This window comes from Gallus gallus, chromosome 4, assembly GCF_016699485.2.
Source record: "Gallus gallus isolate bGalGal1 chromosome 4, bGalGal1.mat.broiler.GRCg7b, whole genome shotgun sequence".
Classification (NCBI taxonomy): domain Eukaryota; kingdom Metazoa; phylum Chordata; class Aves; order Galliformes; family Phasianidae; genus Gallus; species Gallus gallus.
In genome coordinates, this window is record NC_052535.1 from 85,055,889 (window position 1) to 85,074,691 (window position 18,803).

The following is an 18,803-nucleotide window of genomic DNA, read 5'->3' on the forward strand; positions in this document are numbered from 1 at the left end:
CATGAAGGTACGTTGGCACTCTGTTCAGCCTTGTTTCACATCTTACTCCTTCACATACCAGTTCACAATAGTCAAGATGTGAAATACCTACTGAATACACTAACTTCCTCCTGAATATAGGGAACAGCCAACACTTGCCACCAAGGAGCTTCATCGTTAGCACTCACAGGAGAGTGGAATAACATCCTCCAGGGCTGACTCCAGAGGAACCAGGCTCACCCAGCACTTAAGAAGCAGCAGAGATCCTCTGCCAGGTCTATATATTCAGTCTGTTTTCTTCAGTATCAACAAACAACAGCTTAGATAGTAAAGACATTGACACCAAATCACTGTAAACACTTTTCTTCGCCACACTCTTCTGTCTGAGAAAAGCAAAATCACAGAATCACAGACTGACCTGGGTTGAAAGGGACCTCAAGGATCATGAATCTCCAACCCCCTGCCAGGCAGGGCCACCAACCTCCCCATGTACTAGACCAGGTTGCCCAAGGCCCCATCCAACCAGGAGTCCTGCTACGGCATTACCAGACATCTCACTACAGCAGGACTCTCAAAATGCTCCTTTCTTAGCTACCTATAAAACAAAACCTGACTGCCAATGGAAATATGTAAAGAATAGTACCAGCTTGTCTTAATTTGGGATTTAACATGGGCCGGTCACCAACAGCCAAGAACATAAAAAAGGTTGTGAGGGAGTTACAATGAATATTTATGAACACCTCTTACTTTCTCTTGCTTAGCCACATTTTTGAGCTAGAAAAAGAACAGATAGATTTCCCCTTATCTCTACAGCTCCATATTTACAGCGTAAGCCCTTGTGTCATTTACTGTGCGGCATCACAACAAAAGGTAATGGTGTTACGGTAATGCTATTGCATGATCTTCTCCTGCATAAAGCCATTAGCACAGAGGTCATTATCAGCTTATTTACTTCTGTGCCAAACTCGGTAGCCCACGGCATGTATTTGGAGTTAAAATGACACCTACTTTCTCCATGAGGTTCCCATCCCCAGCAAAAGAAAGGAAATTATCCATGCACACACCTAATAGCCATGCAATGTTCATTTTTAAAAGGGTCCGAGGCTGCAATGTCCAACAAAGCCTTGCTTGAGTAGAAACTTGATTTAATGGGTTTCTGTAAATTACAATCTCCAACACACTGTTTAAATTCTACCTTTAAAAGTTGGAGAACTGTATTTTCCAGGTTAAATGTAGAAAAGTTTAATGAAACCATGTCTAAGACATACTCAGCATTTTCAAAGGGTTCACCTATGTTTGTAAGAGGACAAATACAATTCAAGAAGCTTTGACTTCTCTGCCCTGCTAATTAAAAGAGGCTTTACAGCACCACAGCTGAGTGCATAGCAGGACTCTACACACAGAAACATCAATGTATTTAAAAGTCTTACCATCCTCAAGTAGTTCTCAGAAAGCCTTTGAGAACTAGGGTAGTTCTTGTTGCCCATCTTCCAGACTGGTTTCTCAGAGGTTCAGCTGAGTATTCCCCCAGTTAGACATTGATCATGCATTGTTGACATGCAGAATTTGCATCTGCCATTGAGCAGGATACAGTCACTCTTTCAAGCTTGAAACATACAGCCTACTGCATGGGTGAATGTCTCATGCCTTATTGCACCTCTTAGGGAGAGATACCATTGCATAGCCTTTAAAATTCACGTAGATCCCTCAGCAACGCTTGCATGTTGCCCAGAATCACAGCAAAGGTTAAAAATTCCTGATTTACAATTCCCTTTGCAGGTGCATGTGACAAATATAGCTCATGTAGTTTGCATAGGAATCTAAAATATCTTTGTTCTTTGCTCAACGAAGAGTACAAAAGCATAAGAAATACTAGAATTCAGACACACACTGATTCAGCACTCAGGGATGTTTCACAAGATGCAAGGCTTCTCTTCTGAACTTTGGAATCTCTAATCACTTCTAATTAACTTCCCTACATCATTCACATCATTCATCCCCCAGCTTAATTCTTCTGCCACAGAAAGACAAAGACATCAGCTTCTCCCAGGTCATTTTATCTCATTAAACATCTCCAGGTTTGGTACTTCTTGGCCAACACCTAATTTCTTTCTTTAATTCCTGGTATTTTCCTATCCTACCAAAGCTTCTCCCTAAAGTTTAACAGCTCAGACACTTTCCTGTTACACCAAGGACTCTAGATTTCAATTTCTGTAGCATACAGTAAGTCAGCTTCAGGTCTCTCACAATAAGACTGAGGAAGGAGTCTCTTTCAGCTTCCACCCATGTCCCTAACGCTACTACTATTTAACTGCATTATGATTTATAAGTTTAACAACAATTAATTACACGGAGTTCAGGAAAGACTTAAGAGTGAGGACCAGTACCTACTGAAGCATCTCACAGTACAGCGCTTCATACAGAGAGCTTCACTATATCAAGTGGAATTCATAGATTTTGGACAGAGAGATTCCCAAGTTAAAAAACTTTAGAGCAGCCTGAGACAACAAGCGGCTTTCAGAGATGATGAATATCTACAGGTCCCATCGATCTTGCTGGAAATTAAATGCTTTTCTCCACTGGAAATCAGCAGCTTGGTAACAGCCCAAGTAGAGTCAAACCTGGAAACAGAAGTTGCAGTTTCCAGGCTTCGTTTCTATGCTAGCTTTTATCACCTCCATCATCACACTTGGATGACCTCACTCTGTGAGTGCTGCTTAGTACTTCAGAACCACCAATACTTAACATTTATTCATTTAATCTCATCAGGTGATTTCTTGGAAGTGATTACAGGAACATCTCTGTTCCAAATAAATTCTCAGACTTAATGGTTTCTCAGAAAAGAGCAGGCAAACAGTCCTGCAGGGTTGGAGGACAAATCAGAGCGCATAGATATATACATATTATAAAAGTCATGACTTTAAATGGAATCTCATTATTTGGTGAAGGGTTTCGACTAAAGCTTATTGATGTGCTGCAGACAGCAGGGCTGCTACCCAGCCATTCAATCTTGGTTCTGACAGAAGATGTCATGTTCCCACTTGCATTCAATTTTGATCTCTCCCAGACTTCTCATATCTCTCTGAATTCTGGGCTTTGGCTGAGAGCACTAGACAGAAGAGCTATGAGCCGTGCCACTGTTCTGTGCTGCACTTCCCCGAACACAAATGCACTCAGATCAGGGCCTGTGACAGAAACATATCTTTACACTGGGAGGAAAACCTCTTTGTTGAGGGCTTGAATAATAAAAAAAACAGTGTATTGTACAACTCAGAATAGTAAAGGTTTTGAATTTTCTCTTCCTTTTGGCTTAGCAACTTCACCTTCTTTCCCTTCTCACCTTCTCTTACACATATATAACTTGCAGCTGGCAGCTACTCAAAATATAACATGAAATATAAACTGAGGCTTAGGAACCAGATGGAGACATCACAGAAATAACTTTAAAGGAAAGCAAAGGGAAAGGCAGCCAATGCCTCTACGTTCATTACAGACATTTCTAAGCAGGCAGCTGCGTGAGAAGGCAGCCTGTACTTTAGGTGGGAACACCCACACCGCCTGCTATCTTATGTGTGTTTTTCCATCACTTCTTATTCACTGTCATATGCAGGTTTAAATGCCACAGTCCAACGTTTGTTCTCCTGCCCAGACAAGAAGATTCACACAGGATGACAGCGTTGCAAGGGCAGCTCTCCAGAAACAAAGCATTGCTATTTGAAGTGAAACAGTTTATTGTTTCGACCGCACCATGTAGCTGAATATGCCCTGAGAACTGCCTCTTTACAGACTGCAGCCATTTATGGACTGACTGCCTGGATTGAGGTTTCTTGATTTCAAGAATATCTCTGAAGCACAATGGTGTTTTTGAATAGGGATCTGATTTGTTACAGCCAAGTATCTGCAAACCTCAGCAGAATGATAATTGAGAAAGAATACAGAGCCATTCCTGCGGCTGTAGAGCACCTCTGAGTGCAAAAACCTCAGGGCACACTACAGCAAAGAGGAGAAAACTATCCAATCTATAAGTAAATACTAGAGAGGGGAAAAAAAAAAAGAAAAAAAAAAAAAAAAGAAGAGATGCTTTACAAAGTACATTTATGTGGGATTAACCATGAATTGCATACAAACCGCAGGAAAAAAGACAAGTGGTTCAGATTTCAGTACCATGCAAAATCTGGCACAGTATTTACGCACTTAGAATGCACGCCCTGCCTCATGGACAGCAGCAAAGATCTTTCAGTCTGGCTGCATGTAGTCCCTTAGCCAGCTCTGCTCATTCTGAACTGATCCAGGAATAATCTGCACAAGTATGCATGGGATCTGTATCATCAGTCACATGGCACCTCCTCTTGGCCCTTGGCAAGGGCTGACAGAAGACTCTTACGATTCCCAGTTCTGCAAAAACAGCACTAAAACGGATTTAAGACAGCCAGGATCTTAAATCACACAAGCAAAGTGCCAACCACGTGAGGCAGCCTCTGAAACACCTCTGAAGGTCTGTAGGAATGAAGTATGAGATGTGACAAGAGTTTCTCCCTGTAGGTCACAAAGGAGTTGGTATAGCCTGGGCTGCCTGCAACAAGGCATTAAGACTGTTCCAAGCAATTTGAAGGGAAGGTGTTCACACTCCTCATCCTCAGCTTTCTGTGGGTAATAATGCTTATTAGAGAGCTCAGTTGTGAACTTCCACAGAGCACTGAGGTCACAGATACCTTGATGACAGGATTTGGGTCAGCCCATCTGTTGGGCTTCAGTTGCTGAAGCACAGGCAGAGCCATATGACAATTTAGTGATAAAATTCCCAACACTGAGATGAAAGAAAGAATAGGATAACTGTCCTGGCAGAAATATGTTTTTGGGAACCCTCTATCAGCCCACAAAGACAAAATTCAATCTGAGACTCATGAGAAATAAAAGCCTTTTGCTGTCTTGAACTGGCCAATTTCCACCACATAAAGTGCAATTTCTTAGGATCCAGCTGGCACCTTCTCCAAGGCTCCCTCCATTCTAGGCTACAGGCACAACTTTGGGTTTCTCATCGGGTAGATTTACTTTGCTCACTGACTTCAACAGAGCTGCACCTGTTTTTGCACACTGAAGCCCTCCTGTTGCCTTAGGAATAAGAGAGTGATTGAGGTTTGCATCGAATCAGCATTTCCCAGCTATTTATTCCCTCTGTCTGCAGAACATCCACCCTTGATCCTTCAGGTTTACCACAAGCTAGGATTGGGAATTTCTGTGTCAGTTCTTGTTAAAATTTGGCAATGCAGTCTAATTCCACTGACAAAACAGACAAGATGCAATTATTTCAGATATGAACTAATTTTGTCCCCTCATTTACTGTGTTATTTTTGTTAGAATCAATATCTTCACCAATAACTTTTCTATTAAATTCTATCCAAGTCTCCTACGTGAAAGTGCAACCTCTAGATCTTCAGGTACTAGATTTATTACAAATTACCATCTAGTAGTCAGCCATAAGACAATATAGCATATAAAAATACTACCCAAATACTGATGCAAGAAGCCTTATCTAATGCTGTGAGATGGGAGGATGCTAGCATAGATACAATTATAGCCAGTGAAGCACAGAGATTCTAGTAGACCTGTTCCAAGATTACACCACGGTAGTCATTGTTACAGATACAGAACAGTTATAGCTGTATACATCTACAGGTATGGAGAGGGAGAGTGATGACATATTAAGAGAGGATCATTAGATTACGGTTTCTCCCTAAGCCAGAGTCAGCAGGGAGTTGGTTTGACTGATTGCAGTACAATAGCTACAAGAAGAGGTCAGCATAATATTACAAACGTGAGAAAATTTCAACTACATTTATGCAGGAAATTATTTACTCTTATTTCATTGTCTGTGTTTTTAAGGTATCTGGTTTAAATAACAGCTTACTCCCTGTGTTTGATCCTACAAGAAGGACTCTTTCTGTATATAGGACAGTAGAGTGTGTTACCATGGAAATTATTATGATCTACTTAAATTCAACAAATCCAGCCTTGTGGGGTATATTCTCTTGAGTATCTCACTTTAATTATTAATGTTCTTCCTAAATAGCAACATCTTTCTGTTTTGACCGAAACCTTTATAAGCAGAGTGAAAACAATAAACCTGGAAAGTGGGATCCTTTGTTCAGCTGTAAAACAGGTACAATTAAGCCAGGGAAGATGCAAACAGCCCCCAGCCTGCCCTGCTAACGTGCTTCAGCTCAGACCTAAATGGATCACTTGAAGGGAGAAAGTCCCATTTCAGTGCCTGTATCTATTATAGTGGGTTTTGTTTGTTGCTGTGTTTTTTTGCAAAAGCATGACCATCAATTCATTTCCATACAGCCACCTCTTGTGCTTGTTCTCCAGCCATGCACATCCAGTAAATTCATTCAATCTTTTCCCACAGATTGTATCACCCAACTCAACAACTTTCAGCCTCACTGCAGCTCCAGCATCCACCTTCCTTCTACAAGTGTCACCATGAATTCTGCAGATAGATTTTAGGAGCCAGATGGTGTTATTCATGATGACTTAACACTAAGGATCAGACAAGCCGATTCTTGTGGGTCACATAATAGGGGATGGCTCAAAAGTCTAAGTTTAGGTATGCAGACACAGTCCAGCTCTTGGGTTTCCCATATTGCCCTTCCAGATTCTCTCCTCTGTCATTGTTTGAGCTCTGCTACATGATGGGCCAGTCTATACAAAACATCCCAGAGCACCTCTGGACTCTTCATTGTTTGACTTGGAAAAGTTCCGCTCAAAATCCATATTTACATCACTCACAAATTCTCCCTTCAGAACACGAGGCAAGACTGCACTTTCATTTTTTTGCTGTCTCTAAAGATACTTATTTAGAGCCTGGAAACAAAGGAATACAGTGAATGAGCTCAACTGAGCTCAGTAAAAGGAAGCAAGAGTATGAACTCAACAGAATAGAAGCGCTTCTTGGGCTGGAGCTGCAAGTGTTTGTTGACACTGATAGCATTGAATTGCTCAGTAGATCCAAAGGCAGTCTATACACGTTGCCTTGGCATCCTTGGGACCAGTCCAAAAAGCACGAAATTCCAGACATGAGGAGCATTCTTCTTAGCTCCTCACAAATAGGTTCTTCAATGCTGGTTTTGTTGTCCCACAAAATCTGCTGCTTTGCAGAGTGAACGTTTACCATTGGAGAGAAAGAGGAAAGGCAAAATGTAGCCTGACTGATTGGCTGATTGATTCCTTCTTTGGAACTGGCTAACTGCTTATCAGTAATTAGCACATTAACAGGAAGGGCTGCAGCAAGCAAGTAGGCAGCATTTGGAGGAACAGTGGAGAAGCATGACATGAGGCCAGTGCTGTCAGTTGTCTTTCAGTCACTCTTAGTCTCCACTCTTGACATCAAACCCTCTGCCTCTGTATAAACGTGTCTCTTCTAAAAAGTAATACTTACTCTTCTTTTTAACTGTACCATCTTTCCTTCAGTGCCATTGCTGCCTCTGTCTGGCTATATATCAGCTTTTGCCAGTCTACAGATCCCCGCTTTATCACCTATATCAAATTTAAATCCCTTGTCTCCCCTTGATATATTCCACAGAATGTGTTTACAAGAAGCAAATCACTAAAGAGAAATGCTTGCTCTGTGATGCCTATCAATATGACAGAGTTGCTTTATATGCAAAGCTTGAGAAAGTACCACTAATTCCTCTGGTTCTATCATGCTGCTCCAGGTCCAGAGTGCCTCCCTGGGTCCTGACTGCACAGTAAGCAGAGCACTGTTATCTTTTCTACACAAACTGCAGACAGAAAAGATGCAGCTCTCATTTTGTCACTACTTCTACTTCACTTTCTTCCCATCTGTTTCGCCTGCATTTCATTGATTTAAATTAAGAGCTCCTTAGAGCAAAAATCTTCTCTTATTCTATGTATGTGAAATGCAAACATAGACCATGAACACTACACCAGTAGCAGTGTCACAAAGAGGAGCACAGGACCTTAAATGATTCATCAGGAAGGCAGAGTTGCATTTATTCATACGTTATTTATCTTTATAATGCTACTGAACTTCAGAGAACCAGGCAGAGACAAAAATCTCATTGCATAGGGTGCTGTACAATAAAAAACACTAAATTAAAGTACCCATCCTAAAGAGTTTACAATCTAAATAGCACATGAGTGACAAGAAAAAGATGCAAATTAAATTACATTTTGCCAGGTGTTTTGCTCATGAAGGCTTTGTTCACTCAGAGCCTTCACTCCACTGAGCCATTCCATCTCAACAAGAGCCATCTGAAACCTGCTGAGTAGCACTCACTTTTTGTTACAGTCAAGTGCAGCCAGACAAAAAGAAGCCTGTACTCAGACCCTGGTTATCCAGTGAGGACATGGAAGAACTTGTGACATACACTGGGTCTACAGCAACCCAAACTATCCAATCCTTCTGCGTTGCTCTCAACTCTTCACCTACGTTTATGCTCAGCCTGAAAGTTCCCAAAATACCGCCTCTGCCTTCTGAAAGCATAGAAGCAGAAAGGAAAATACACTCTTACTACCTAGAAGTAGGAGGTGTGATTACACACACTTCTTTGTCTTCTCTGTACTGAGTGTTTCCTCTTGACCTAACAGCTCTTTATTCAACGCATTATCTTTAATGGAAGCTTCTGTGAGATGGCTGTCTCCTTCCATTAACTGCAGTAAGAGCATGGAGGAGCTTTTCTTCATCCTTATCTAATCACTGGACCAGCTGATCCTTTGAAAGAAACATACAGCTCATTTTATATCCCACTGCTGCTTAAGGAGAGTTGATGCATGAGTAGCATGGAATTGGTAAAATGTCCAAATACAAATATTTTACAAAACTGTATGTCGGTGGTTATGATTGCAAAACTTATAATTAAGGAATATAGTAAAAAAAAACCTATTATCTGATTAAATCAGCATAACTGATAACTGTCTGCAGATGAGGTTCTGCGGTAGAGCTGCAGTCTTTTCATGGACTGACAGCCACCTGTAGACCACAGGCTGAGTAATTGGGATCTGAATGTCCTTTCTGGGACTAAGCAACCACTTGTAGGTATTGTAGTGCCCAACTCTACAGGCAGTTTGGCTGTTGCATTTTGCTGTCTATAACACTGATAGCAGCATCGAGGATATGGAAGGCAATGCACCATTATTCAGAATATTTAAGTTCTTGGCTGTTTAAGCGTTTCAGGTAGCATCTAAGTCTGTATTTTTGTTCTATCCTCCTATATCTATCCCAAATTCTTAAAACAAAGCCCAAACCCAACGGCCAACTCTCTTTCATTAATACATTGCTCAAAAACCAATCTGATGACACAAGATTAAATTAATGTTTGGAAGTACATTAAAACAGTGACATCAAATGGATTCCCTAAAGGGAAAGTACTGCATTAAGGCAGCTGCAAAGGCCAAGCCCCTTAGTTATTTTCCACAACTTCTAGTCTGGTAAACACCCTCCCTTACCAAACCAGGACTGGTAACATCTGCGTTGTGTGCATGTGCATTCAAGAAAGCCTTCCCCACTGGGGCTGAGAGCATTTCCAACACATCTGTGCTTGTGCAGGGAATATCTGGGTCACAGTTGACAAAGCAGCAGGCAGCGTTATCCCCTGCAGGGTGATCCTCACGCTCACATTTCACATGAAGGGCAAAGCAAATGTCGCACCTGCGCTGGATGCTCCTCTGTCAGTTACTGTCACCAACAGGTTCTGTCTCCTCAGCAAAGCCACAGTGGCACATCAGGCTGGGAGCCACCAGGGCCAGAGGTTCTTTGTGTGAGAGAGCAGCAGTGCAATATGTATTTCCAAGGGATTACACCGCCTTATGGTACAGGTAACCATTCTTAGTAAACTCCACTTGCATTGCAGGTGGTCTACCCTTCCCACTTCCCAGTACATAAAGGAGATGACCACAAGCTCATCCCACAGCCTCAGCCAGGAGCATGCTAGGCCTACTGCTGGATGTTGTTTGTTCAGACCTACCTACTTCCAGCCAGCAGACAGATGAAAGGATGTTTCTCACAGATTCCCAAATCCCTGTTACTTCCCCATAGAGCTGGGAATTCCCAGAGAACATATCTGAGGCTGCCACAAACAATTTCATTTGCAGTGTGCTTTTAATGACAGGAATTCAAATCCGTAAGCCACGCTATCATCTCCTCTATCGATGACCTGACTGATCTAACCTCATTTCTACTCCCATCTCCTTCCTTGGTGATGTGTTCCACACTGAAATGCTTTCAAGAGGCAATGGGACATGCAAAGCTTCCAGAAACTTGTACTTCTGTTCTGTATCATCCCACATCTTTATTGATAAAGCATTTCCATGTTAATACAGTGAGCTTAATTTATATATTCCACTTTTAAATTGAAAACATTTTTAGACAACAGCTGAAATTATAGGAAGTTTCTAATCACCTATGATTGCTGAAGCCAGATTGGACTGAAATAATGATAACAGATCCCAAGTCCTGCTGGAGTGTTCCCTACTGCCTGAAGTGAAGAACCACCTCCTTTGCAATTAATAGCAGTAAGGTGGAGATGGGAGGACATGCAAATGCTCCCTTCTGGTCTGTCTCAAGGAAGAGAAATTCAGCACAGTTCACTTCACTTCACAGCTGAGGAAACTGAAATACAGATGTGCCAGGATGTCCTTCGAGATGTACTCAGAGATGATGAATAAATAAGGGTTGGTAATTAACCCGTGATGAGGTCCCATTCCAGTTATTGTCAGAGACAAAGCATCAAAGACTCCAAGATGCAACAGTCACAACTACAGTGATTCCAGACATCCCTTTGTGAAAAAGTCAGCTTCCTGACTTTATGTGGAAGGGGTGAGGTTGCTCACTGCCCTCCTTCAGCATCATTTGGGAACTAGAAATTGCCAGGACAGAAACAGTAATGATCAAATCACAGGCATGACTGATGTTTGAAACTGCCACAGTGGTTTGCTGAGGGAATGCATGTCCCAGCCCCAGATGTAAAAATGCAATGAATCACATACCTGCTAACTAAAGAAGACAGAGCACAGACAAGGAACAGGGGTAATAAAAGTGACAAAGCATTCAAGAGGGTTTGCTTTTGGTTTTAGAGCCCTTCCTATTAGCTGAGTCATATTGGTAAATCCCACATAGACCACCACAAGTCCTAAGAGCAGAAAGCAAGATTCACAAAATGATTAAATCACACTGTGGCATTTTCCCTCATAATCCTTATCAGCTAACAAGATTTATGTGGGGGTGAGGGGGAGGAAGGAGGAGAGAGGGGAGGAAAGCTAATAGGCATGAAAAAAAGAAAAGCCTAAACCAGGTGGCCATTCTACTTAGAGCACAGCTATCCGTACTGATGGATGAGTTGACAATTCATAATCAGATGAGGAAATCAGATTACACAGATTAGATCCTTGTAATGATCCTAATCTGAGACTATTGTATATTAAGGAGTCAGCAGCCACACACCAGTTAACCTGAGCAGGTACAGGTTGTGCTGTGCTATGCTACAGGCACAGTTTGGCCTTCTGGCCCACGATGTGCTGCACTGATCCCTTGGCTGCAGGATAAACTTTGCTGGCTAATTGTAACACAGGAGCCTGGAGGAAGCTCACAGTGGTCAGCAGCAGTTATACCACCAGCCTGTCCTTGTCATGATAAGAAGCACAGCAACAAGTTCCCCCGTGTCCATTTCTTTCATTTGTCAGTAGAAATGATAAACAGAATTGCCTTTTTTCTTTCCTTTTTCTTTAAGCAATCTCTATAAGTGCTCTGAAGACCAAAATGTCAGGTCACCTCCCCTAGGCAGATCTGCATGGTGCACTGCACCCAGCCAGAAGGGCAGGTCCACATCACACAGCGCCCAGCATCTGCAGGGACATAAGATTACCAATGTTCTCCTCTCTTTCTTTACAATGCTAGCTCCAGAAAACTGCATCTTAAGCAATACTCTGTGGCATTATGATCTTGCTGGGATCATAACAACCCCACACCTTCCTGGTGCAGAGCATTCTTAAAGGATGGATTATATACTAAGTGGTGGTGCAAAGATAGTGGTGATCAAGGCTAGCTTGTATAAGATTTCCTTATGTTACTGTTTTTTAATTATTACTATGACTAATATTTCAATGGCACATTCAAATTATCATTTGCCATTGACATTCTAGTATAAGGAATAATTGGTACCACCCACTACACATGATTCCATTCTGTGACACACTGCTCAGACAAAGCGAAGGGAACAGAAGGTCTGTATGCTCAGCTAATTACCTGAATGCAATGTCTCTGTGTGCTGTCCCTACCCTATCCCAGTCCACGTGCCTTAGATGAAATCACCTGTGTATGTGTGTGTGCCAATGCAAACAGAATTACCACCTCTCGTTTGACATTCCTCGTTCTTGAGGATTATTTGGATTACCAGATGATTTTCAAAGCACAAATGAGTCCAGAAGGAAGGAAAGAAAAGCAGCCTTGGACAATACATGCTACAGCTTGCACTGCTATCAGAGATATCTGCAGTTATACCATTCAAATTAAATCATTTCAATGCTAACGTGCTTTCTTTGAATGAAGTGCAAACCCACCAATGCCAGCAACAGCTGCAGCTGAATCCACCTCATAAACCTCTGGGGGCTAAATTCAACTCTAGAACCCTCCAAATCCTTCATATCCAGCAGCCCCTCAGCATCTTTGTAATAGACAGAGATTGCTAAGATCGAATCGAGTTTTTCTTTATATGCCTCATCTCAAAATGCAATAAATGAGACCCTGAAAATGCCTTAATGGAACCATGCTGATGGTGCAACCTCATGGCACGCTTCTCGCAGACAAAGAAAGTGACAGGCCCTTCCAGACCCTCCTCAACGCCTTCAGAGCATGGGAGATGTTCTCCTGAGCTCCAAGCTCTACGTACAGAGAAAACCCCGAACAATCTGCGTGGTCGGGCGCTGCAGCCTCCAGCAGCCACATTGCCCAGACGGGAGCGTGTGCCACAGCGGCCATCCCGCTGCCCCACCTTCGGCATCACCTCCCTTCCTCACGCATTTTCCGAGCGGCATCCAAAACGCCGTTTCCTCCCGAATCTCTCGCCAGGAGGGGCAGTTGGGGCGAAATATCTCGGCAGGTGGGGGAAGACATCTCCCTGTTACCCGGGCAGCGTTTGCAGGGAATTTGTGCCCGCATCAAGGCACGGACGAGCCGGAGGACGGGCGCACAGAGCCGCACGCTTCTCCCGCCAGGCTGGGGGTCCTCGGGGGTGCCCGACCGGCCGCCCGATCCCGCTAACAAAGCCCCGTTCCCTCGGTGAAGCAGTGACCAGCGGGGCCGCGCTCTCCCGCAGCCGCTCGGAGCCGCTCACCCCGTCACCTTGCGCCGTGACAGCGCCGCAGCGTTCTGCAACCCACCCGTAATATCCCCGCGCTGCTAATCGCCGGCGGCTACTCACACCACTAGCCTGGAGATGATCCATGACACCATGGCTCCGCTGGCTCTCCCGGCACGGAGGGCTCGCCCCCGTCTCCTCGCCCGCCGCCGGCCGCCGCCCGAGTGAGCGGGGCGGGCGGCTCGGCCATCCGGCCCCGCAGCCTCAGCGCAGCCTCACTGGCGGCACCGCCAGCAGCCAACGCGCAGCCGGCCTCGGCCGCGGAGATTGGGCAGAGCCCGGGGCCCCGCCGCCGCCCCCCGCGGGACTCGGGGCTGCGGGAGGAGGAGGAGCCCGAGCCCCCGCCGCGTTGGTCCCGCCGGGCTGCCCCCACATCGTCTGCCGGAGACGGGGAGCCCCGGTGTGAGGGGGACGAGGGGACAGCCAGGGCGGGGTGCCCAGGAGGCTTTCGGACATCCCCGAGGAGGAGAACCCCCCCGGATCCAGCCTCTCTGGCTCCTGTGCCAGCACAGCAATGCTGCTTGATGGGCAGGGGGAACTCCTGGACGCCGGGTTGTACCCGTGCCTCTGAGCCTGGCCACGTCTTCCTGCAGCTATTTATGGCCGTGGGTGAGAAGCCCTAAGTCCCCTCTGCTCCATGCTGAGCAGCCCCAGTTCTGTCAGCCTTTCTTTACAGCCATCTCAGTGGCCACCACCCTCCAGGATGCCCAGGTCTCTCTTGTACCGGGGATGCAGATCTGGACAAAGTACACAATACAAAGAAAACCCTATTGATAGCTCCTACCCAGCTAAAGCACGGTGCTGATGGGCTCCTTGGATCCACAACAAGAGACAGCTCTCCCCCCACACCTCAGAGTTAACAGGCACAGCTGGTAACATTAGCCCAGCTGACTACCTGTAACTGCCAGGTGACAGCCAGCACTCCCTCCTGCCCGTTACTTTTTATCAGGGCATCTCACACAGCTGTGAAGCCCGATTTCCACAAGGAAGGTCTGCCCACACACAGATCAAAAGACGTTAGCTTAACCTGAACGGTTGTACTGAACAGTTTCCTTCTGGCTCTGCTTTTCCCTTGCTACACTGGCAGAGCCTGTTTCAATTATAACTAGTTTATCAGAAAGCACCTTCCACTGCTTTGACTTTTTCTTCTATCAGAAGGACACATCCCTGTGGGAATGCCTGCTGTGTTTTACAGTCTTGTAGCAATCCTTGGATCTTGGCACCATGAGAGCAGCCCCAAGCCTCCTATGGAAGATGCTTCACAGAGCAGTTGGCCTGGTGTCATGCATTGGGGCTGGGGATGCAGCTACCACAGCTGCACTGCAGAACCCCTGCCTCCAAACCCAACACGTTGCTCTTTCCTAGGACCTGCAGCAATCTTTCTCCATCATTCTGAGGCAGCATAGTTGGAAGTGACTGAAATTCCTTTGTGCATCATGAGTAAACTGCAAGGAACTGTTGTAGTTGAACCTGAATGTTTCAAACTGGAGGTAGCAGAGCTGGGAGCTGATCAGAGGCTTCATCAGCCCCAGGTGCCACGGACATCCTCACACCTCTGTCCACCTCCACAGGAGGAAATCCATCACACAACATGCAGCCTTTACCGAACACCTTCTCTTTACTCAGCTCAGAGTCCTCCAAAAGAGGTATCTCATCTCATATCATGTTAGGCTCTTTCATCCTGATCCCCAGAAGATCTAGAACACCTTTAAAAGGTAGAAGTGCAGGTATAGACATACGTAAGGCTCAGAATCTCCAAAAATGATCTTCTAGGTGGAGCTTCGAAGGGAGTCCAGCACCCACCTCCTGTGTGGCTCTTCTCTCTGTAGTGGGTCTGTTCCTCCACCAGAGGGAACTTCCACCTCACTCTGGGACCTGGGACCAGGCTGGTACCTCCTTGTCCTCATCACCGGGTAACGGCATCATTCCTAATACAACACCGGTTACAGACAAGCTGTGAACCACAGCTGGGGGTTCAAGGCCAACAACAAACTCTCTTGCCTCTGGAACTGCAGTGGCATACAGCAGAAGTGTTGCTATAGACAGCAGTTTTACTGCTGTCCAGGTATCACAAAGACAGGACTGGTTGGGCTGTTGCTGTAAGTGAGTGTAAATTAGTCATCTTCTCCAGACAAGACTGCTCTCTGGAAGAAATCCCTTCTCTCCAGAAGAAGCCATTAGGCCACCAAGTCCAAACTCTAAGGCATTGAATCATTCTGCAGCTGACTAGCTTGTATGTTTTAGCCAAATAGATTCTCAGAACCCTGTTATCAGAGATTTTGTTAAGTATTAGGATTATTTAGCATGAGATTTTAGACTTGGCAGACACTCTGCAACATTATTACAGTTAGTGTTGTGATAGCATCAAGTCTATGGCACAGATCTCTGTGCACAAATATTTGTGGAGTCATCACAGCGCAGAGAACTTCTCACTCAGTGCCTGCCATATATTTCAAGCATAGAAAAATAAACCAATGAGATCATCCAGGGTCATAAAAATCCTGCTCATCACCTCCACCGTTTCCATTTTGTTTTGTGGGCAGAAATGGACAGAAAGGCTTGAAGATATTTTCTTCTGTTCCACAGCTTACCCTGATAGGGGTGAACAGAGCATGGACTCCTCTCGTGCTGCCCATTTGGACACAACTGACACAATCACTACCTGATAGCTGTTGACTGACAACAGGCCTCAAACAAATGCACAGAGATGGGTAAAAAAGAAGGTCTGGTGATGGAAAACCAAATAAGCCTGTCAGTGGGAATGCAGGGAACTCTATTTTAGTAGTTATTGGTAAACAGAGGGTAAAGGGGAGCAATTCAACTCTACTGAGTCATCAGTAGAAGGGTGACAATGCCCCCTATCTTCTCTTTATGGGCTCTGTCAGGATATCAGTCACGGCCCCATGGCTGTAAGCAGTTTATATCCCAAGCAACCTGGATTTGCTTGATGAAAGATTTTCCTTTGCTATTAGATGGCATGACATAGTCTATAAAGAAATAATGAAGAGACACAAAAAGAGTTAAAGCTATAGGCACAGATATGAATTAATCTACACAGCCAGCTGAGCAGAGATGCCACTTGATGCTAATGGAACATTCTGGAACAGCTTTAGCAATAGGAGAAGGACAAGCAGTAAAAATCCTAGTCCGATTGCATGTTGGATGGTTTCATCTCTGTTAGCCAAATAAAATAACAAAATAAAACAGTTTTGTTTGGGAAGGGAGAGATACCATCCATGCCCTAAAAGCTACCACAGCTTGATCAGAAAACAGATGTTCTGCAAGACATCAAGAATCACGTGCATCTATGCCCATATAGATACATGCACCTAGCTTGTTGGACAGGAAATGTTTTCTTCTCAGTGCTCTCTTAGATTTACTTCCTGACTTCTACTTGCAAAGCAAAAGGAAAAACAAACAAACAAACCTAATAAGACACTATGGACATGTAGAGCAAAATTCCAAGATGAATGCAGCTCCTCCATACAATGAAAAATGGCCATTTCTAAAACCACAGCTTCACACTAACAGATATGGACTAGGTATGAAAAGGTTAATAACATTCTATTGAGAGTATTGTTAAAGCATGAAGAGACAGACAGCATTTCCTGGCTGTCATTTCCAGCCTTATGATTGAATTACTTGCTTTAGAGCTACAGCCATTAGCAAAGAGAGATTAAGAAATGCCTATCTGACTAAAAAGTGATGTGGTCTGGCATTGGAGCTGGGCTCTGTGGCTGCTAAGAACCATTCTTCATTCTCAATGACTCACTACAAAAAGCTTGGGAAAAACATGGAGTTCCAGCACATTTGAATGCATAATTTGGCTTTGGGTAACCAGAATGGGACAGTTTGGCTACATATACTCCAGTATGAAACTCCACAGCACAAAGATCATTGAGTGATACTCAGTATCTCCAGATATTAAGCTCTGAATGCCACAAGTTAGGCATCAAAAGAGTCTTCTGAGAAATCTGTTCTTTGTTTCCCACATCATCTCAGGTAACTTAGGCATTACAAGTTTTCCCTGCCTTGGAATGTCTCTGTGAGTCTTGGATTAATTCATCAGTGACTGAAACATCTGCAGGCCCAGCATCTCCATGGGAAACCATCTCATTTAACATGTTTTCCATTCTACCATTTCAGGATGAAGAAAATGCTTGGATTATAGCATTGTATAAACTGATGGAAAAGGACTGTACCTTAAACTGGAACTTGCTCTTTTTGCCTTGAATTCCAGTGAGGACATTATTAAGTTACCACTATTCTTACAGTATTTCTGACAATCAAATTAGCCTATTTGTCCATTGCTACCTACTGCCAGCTTTCCACCTCAACCCAGTCATGTGCAACCATCAGGTCTACTCCATATATCTGAATTATCTTCCTGTCAATCCTTAACACTCTGTGTGAACAGCTTACAACAGAAGTGTAATTAGAAAGGCATGAGATTGACAAAATATTATGTATGGTGTATGAGCAAAGAAAATGATCTGAAAACTGACTGTTGGAAGGGAGGTCTGGATCAAAGTATTCTCTTTGGCATGTGACATACAGCTCCCTTATTTTTATGAAGCACTTGCCATGTCCCTGCCAGATGAGGACATACTCGACAAAGACTACCAACAGAGGAAGACATGCTGCTCAGATATCTGTTAGATGCTTGGAGGTTCAGACTTCACCATCTTCCTATTGAGACTTTTATATCCCACGAACACAAAACTTCTGCATGTTTGCTGGAGTGAGGTGTGCAGATGTTCCCCCTGCTAGAGAAAGGAAAATTCCTAAAGGAGAACTGCAAGAATGGCTTCTAATAACAAGATATACTCTCAAGACTGGAAGCCAGCAATATGACCAAGTCTGGTTGCTTTTTAAAAAGGACATTTGATCTTCTGATACAGAAAGAGAAAGGGTCACCTCCCCTACAAACTGCTATGACTGATGCATACTGAACTAAGACCAAGGGAAGGCTACTCTATAAATCTCCTGGTGTGTGCCTTCCTGAGTGTGAATTATAAGCTACTGCTCGAGAGAAGTTATAAGGACATCCAGAGCTTTGGATTGATCTATATCTGTTCTTACATTCTTGCACAGGAAGGATGGGCTTTTGTGAATTTGGATACTGTATACTGTTTAATAATGACTAAATAGAAGGATGAAAATACTTTAGGATGATGTGATCATGTTCCTGCCCTGAAAGCAGGCACAGAGAGATGGGAAGAAGGGAAGTAAGTATTAGCATGAATGTGATACTCATTAAAAAGGAATGCTGAGAGAAATATGGTCAGTGCATGGCCCTGAGGCTTCACTGAGGCGCCATGCAGATGGGAACGTTGAAGATAACCAAAAGCTGTAAATAATGAGTGAAAAGGGCCCCTCTCATGGGTAGAAGAGACAAGTTTTCCTTCAAGGAAACTGAGGGGAATGTGAGGGAGGCTATGGACAGCCCTG

General features: G+C 44.1%; 1 protein-coding gene and 1 long non-coding RNA gene across 19 annotated transcripts in view; one reads left to right on the forward strand and one right to left on the reverse strand.

Moving 5' to 3' along the window:
* Positions 1 to 13,569, reverse strand: part of REEP1 (receptor accessory protein 1) — a 59,998-nt gene extending 46,429 nt beyond the window's left edge. For 12 of the 18 annotated variants that reach the window (XM_015285981.4, XM_040700340.2, XM_040700336.2 and 9 more), the window contains exon 1: positions 13,375 to 13,569. In XM_015285981.4, coding sequence (XP_015141467.3) covers positions 13,375 to 13,439 — 65 coding nt within the window. In that variant the 5' untranslated portion in view covers positions 13,440 to 13,569. The remainder of the gene's footprint in view (positions 1 to 13,374) is intronic. The other 6 variants (XM_040700344.2, XM_040700329.2, XM_040700328.2 and 3 more) reach the window with 1 other exon arrangement.
* A 77-nt stretch (positions 13,570 to 13,646) lies between these two features.
* On the forward strand, positions 13,647 to 18,169 carry LOC121110784. The gene is made up of 2 exons (XR_005859956.2): positions 13,647 to 14,998; positions 15,939 to 18,169. It is a non-coding gene; the product is annotated as an uncharacterized LOC121110784 (long non-coding RNA).
* The last annotated feature ends 634 nt before the right edge of the window (positions 18,170 to 18,803 follow it).